The 4884-nt window shown below is 61.3% G+C and overlaps 1 protein-coding gene across 1 annotated transcript in view; it reads left to right on the plus strand.

Annotated features, from left to right (window-relative positions):
• Positions 1-4884, plus strand: part of MAST1 (microtubule associated serine/threonine kinase 1) — a 29063-nt gene that overhangs the window by 17733 nt on the left and 6446 nt on the right. Inside the window, exons 17-23 of the mRNA XM_025203836.1 lie at positions 426-605; positions 1019-1128; positions 1633-1778; positions 2139-2383; positions 3197-3388; positions 3796-4025; positions 4354-4476. Of these exons, the coding sequence (XP_025059621.1) occupies positions 426-605; positions 1019-1128; positions 1633-1778; positions 2139-2383; positions 3197-3388; positions 3796-4025; positions 4354-4476 (1226 nt within the window). The remainder of the gene's footprint in view (positions 1-425; positions 606-1018; positions 1129-1632; positions 1779-2138; positions 2384-3196; positions 3389-3795; positions 4026-4353; positions 4477-4884) is intronic.

Here is a 4884-nt window from a genome sequence, read left to right on the forward strand (position 1 = left end):
TACCATTGACCCCCCATAGCCCCCCAAGCCTCGCACGGACTCCCCCCACAGCCTCCTCCACCAAAACCCCACAGACCTCTCCATTCCTTTAGACCTGGAAACCCTTGGAACCCACACTAGACCGCATGTGCACCCTGACCCCCCACCCACAAACCCCGCTCCCCCCCTCTTCAGATCCTCCAAACTTCCCAGGGAATTGACCCCCCCCCACTGCTTCAATGAGCCTCCCAATTTCCCCATCACACTCCCTGCTCCCCAGTACTGTCTTTCCCCTCCAGTATTCCAATGAGTCCCCCCAGACCCTGGCTATTGCCCCCCACACTCCTGCCACAGCCAGACCTAACCTCTGAGACCCCACCCAACCCCATCAGGCTCCTCTGCCCCCCACTCCCATTTTGTCCCCCCGCCCCTTCTGTAACACTGATGCTGTATTCCGTGTCCTGTGTGCCTGCATGTGCAAATGTGTTGGGTGTGTGTGGCAGGTGGGGCCTTTGAGGTGAAGCAGCATGCCTTCTTCAAGGACCTGGACTGGACAGGGCTGCTGCGGCAGAAGGCCGAGTTCATTCCCCACCTTGAGTCTGAGGAAGACACCAGCTACTTTGACAGCAAGTGACACTCCCCTGTGTCCCCCCCATGGGACCTCCCCCCTTCGGAACTCCCACAATGCAGCTGGCTCTGGGGTGGGGGGTGCATTAGGGACTGGGGATTAAGGCTGTCCTCACTGGGGTGGAATGTCTGGCCAGGAGCTGGGTATGGCTGGCTCTATGGAGGTGTTAGAGCTGAGATGTAACCACACATCAGGGGCTGGGTTGCTGCTGGTTCTGGGGGGTGTCGGAGACTGGTGTGTGACCAGCTCTCGGGCATGTTGGGGGCAGGGATGCAGCTGGCTTTGGGGAGTGTTGCAGGGGGCAACCAGCTCTGGGGTGTGCCAGGGGCCAGTATGCAGTTGGCTCTGGGGGGGCATCAGGGCCAGGCTGCTTCCAGCTCTGGGGCCACATGTGACATAGGTATCCTGCAGCGCGTTCAGATCGCTACCATCACGTGAATTCGTATGATGAAGATGACACAACAGAGGATGAGCCCGTGGAGATCCGGCACTTCTCATCCTGTTCCCCCCGCTTCAGCAAGGTACCCCCAGTTCTTCCAATCCCCCTGACTCCCCCCAAACCCCTCCCAGTACCCCCAATCCCTCTCAATCCCCTTGACCCTCTAGAGCTCTCTCAACGCTCCACCATGCTGGGGCAGGGCCAAGGCTGTGCTGGTGGGGGAGTTTGTGCATCAGGGCCAGGGTGTGAGCAAGCTGGAGGCCTAGTCCATGCATGTTCTAGCCATGGGGGCAGGGTTTGGGCAGGTGCAAGGGATATGCCTGTATGAGGGGCAGGCTGGGTGCACAGTGCATGTGTGTGTGAGGGATATACGTGTGCAAAGGGTGGGCCAGGGCATGTGCATGCAGTGGCTACAATGCCCATGCATGTGCGAGGAGTGAACTGGGTGTACATGCATGTGCAAGGGGTGGACCCAGTGCATGGGCATGTGTGAGAGGTGGATCAGGGGTGCATGTGAGGCGTGGTCAGGGGTCGTGTGCAGGGCAGGGCGTGCTGGGCCATGTGCACACGTATGTGCCCCCTCTAGGTGTACAGCAGCATGGAGCACCTGTCTCAGCACGAGCCCAAGGGTCCAGGCACAGCTGGGAGTGGCAAAGGCCGGGACGAGCGGGGGCGGCGCGAGGGACTGGGGCTGCCCCGTGACCGTGGCTGGCGCACAGGGTCCCCTGAGATGTGAGTGCCCGGATGCCGGAGTTTGCCCCAGGGCTGGAGAGAGAGCAGAGGGGGCTGGGAGCCTGGACACCTGGGTTCTTCCCAGTGCTGGGGGGGTGGGATTAGTGGGAAGGGTCAGGGAGCCCAGACACCTGAGTTCTACCCCAGGTCAGGGTGGATAGTGGGGCCTGGGGGTTAAAACTGGGAGGACTGGGAGCCCAGACTCCTGAGTTCCTTGCTGTCTCCTGGGAAGGCTTTGGGGATCTGGTCGATTAGCACAGTGGTGGGGCAGGGGGGATGGCTAGGAATCTGGACACTCAGGTTCCTTGCCAGCAGTGTGGGGGGTTCTTCTGCCTCCACTCCTATCTCCCTCCCCTGCAGGAAGCGTCTCTCAGCCTCGGAGTCTTCGTTTGGGGAGAGTGACTCGAGCCCTCCCCTGGGTGCCCGACGGCGCTTCTCAGCCCTGCTGGAGCCTGGGCGTGGCCCCCCCGGCCCTGAAGAGCCTGAGGCCCGGCCCCGCGGCCCCCCCGGCTCTCGCAGCACAACCAGAGGTAGCCCTGGACCCAGCCCTGCTGCTTCCCCCCCTGCCGAAGCCCACGAGACTCCCGCCCCCGACAGCCATGCAGGTAATTGCCCCTCCATTGCTTCAGGGTAATTGCCCCACTGTTGCCTCAGGATAATTGCCTCTCATTATACTACCCCATAGTTATTGCCCTCCATTGCCATGTGGTAATTGCCTCCCCATTGCCGCAGGTAACCCCAGTATCCCAAGGTAACTGCCCTCCAACATTCCATGCTGCCCTGGGTTAATTGCCTCCATTATCCCAGGGTATTTGTACTCTGTTACCCTAGGGGTAACTGCCCCTCATGTTGCCCTACTGTAATTGCCCCCCCACCAGGGAAGGACATTCTTAGTAATGGGCTGACAAATGCTGGGGGGGTTGTAGTGCATGCTTGGTAACAGCTGTGGGCAAGTCAGAAGATTCTGGGTAGGCAGCTGGGGACAGTGCATTCTGGGGAATGCAAGGCATTCTGGGAAAGGGGGGGCTGTTCCCATCTATGGGAGGGGAGTAGGGGCTAGGGGGTGAGAGCAGGGGGGCCTGGGAGCCCAAACATCTGAGTTCTCTCCCGGCTATAGGAAGGGAGTGGAGGCTGGGGGTTGGAGCTGTGCGGGGTTGGGAGCCTGGACATCTGGGTTCTTTCCCAGATCTCAGAGGGAAGCGGTAGCTATCGGCATTGTGGGCTGGGAACCTGGATGCCTGGGTTCTTTCCCAGATCTGGGAGGGGACTAGAGTTTTGTGGGGCTTAGACCCAGATGGAGCTGGGTGCCTGTGTTCTCTCCCCAGTACCAGGAAGGTTCCCAGCAGGTTTGGGCGAGGCTGCCCTGTGGGTCCATGGCACTCCCCCCACAGCCTTTCCATCCACCCCTGTGCCCACAGGAGACATGACCAAGGGGGCTGAAGCAGGGAGTGCAGAAGGGCAGGGCCCACGGGCTACGGACCTGGTGCTGCGCCGCGCCCGGCACCCCCCTCTCACCGGTGATGCTGCCCCTGAGAAGCGCAGCCCTCGCACACCCGGCAAGGTCATCAAGTCAGCTTCGGCCACTGCCCTGTCTGTCATGATCCCCGCAGGTACCACCTGGCCCAGACACCCAGGTTCTCTCTTGGAGCTGGGAGGTGGGGCTGAAGGGTTGGAGGAAGTAGGGTCAGGGAGCACAGACACCTGGGTTTTCTCCCCAGCTCTGGGAGGGGACTGGGGTCTAGTAGTTATAGCAGTGGGGGCTGGGAGCTCAGACACCTGGGTTCTGTCCCAGCTCTAGGTGGGGAGTGGGGGCCAGGGGGTTAGAGCAGAGGGTGCTGGGGGCCTGGACACCTGGGTTCAACCCCCAGCTCTGGGAGGGGAGTGGGTGCTGGGTAAGAGCAGGAGGGGCTGGTAGCCAGGACACCTGGAATCTCTCCAGCTCCGGGAGGGTAACAGGGGCTAGCGGTCAGTGTGGGTGGAGCCAGGAGCCCAGACACCTGGGTCCCTCCTCCCATAGTGGAGCCACATGGCAGCTCGCCACTGGCCAGCCCCATGTCACCACGGTCGCTATCATCCAACCCATCGTCGCGGGACTCATCGCCTAGCCGGGACCTGTCGCCAGCTGTTACTTGCCTGCGCTCGCCCATCACCATCCAGCGTGCAGGCAAGCAGTATGGTTTCACACTGCGTGCCATCCGTGTCTACATGGGTGACAGCGACGTCTACAGCGTGCACCATGTCGTCTGGGTGCGTGGGGGTGCTGGGTGGGTCATGCTAGGAATTGTGGGGAGCAGCGCATGCTGGGAATGGGGGCTCACACCAATGAGGAGCAGGGCATACTGGGAGTGAAATTTCACATCCATTGGGCAGCAAGGCAGGGTGGGAACAGAGCAGCAGGTCATGCTGGGAACCAGGCGTCAGTCCCCTGGGGAGCATGGCATGCTGGGAGTGGGGCCCTCGTCTCCTATCTATGCAGGGCAGGCTGCCAGGTGTGCTGTGTGCATGGCATTTTGGGTAAAGGAAGCCCCATTGCATTGTGGGTCACCCTGATAACCATTCCCTCCTTGGCTGGCAGCACGTGGAGGAGGGGGGTCCGGCCCACGAGGCAGGCCTGTGTGCAGGTGACCTCATCACCCACGTCAACGGGGAGCCTGTGCATGGGCTGGTGCACACCGAGGTCGTGGAGCTCATCCTTAAGGTCAGTGCTGGGGCTGGGGCCTGGGGGCAGAGCTTGTGGTATGGAAGTGGGGCATGCAGGTGGGAGGTGGGTTCTGATGGCAGGGGCAGGGCCTAGGCTGTGGAGGTGGGGCCTGTGCTGAGGAGGTGGGGCCTAGAGAGAGGGTGGGACTTGGGAGGTGGGGCTTGTGGGTAGGGAATGGGGCATGGGGTAGGTGTAGCCTGTGAGAAGGAGGTGGGGCTGAGGCTATGGAGGTTTTCATAGATTCATAGATGCTAGGGTCGGAAGGGACCTCAATAGATCATCGAGTCTGACCCCCTGCACAGACAGGAAAGAGTTCTGGGTCTAGATGACCCCAGCTAGATGCATATCCAACCTCTTCTTGAAGACCCCCAGGGTAGGGGAGAGCACCACCTCCCTTGGGAGCCC

Source organism: Alligator sinensis, unplaced genomic scaffold (assembly GCF_000455745.1).
Source record: "Alligator sinensis unplaced genomic scaffold, ASM45574v1 scaffold707_1, whole genome shotgun sequence".
NCBI lineage: Eukaryota > Metazoa > Chordata > Crocodylia > Alligatoridae > Alligator > Alligator sinensis.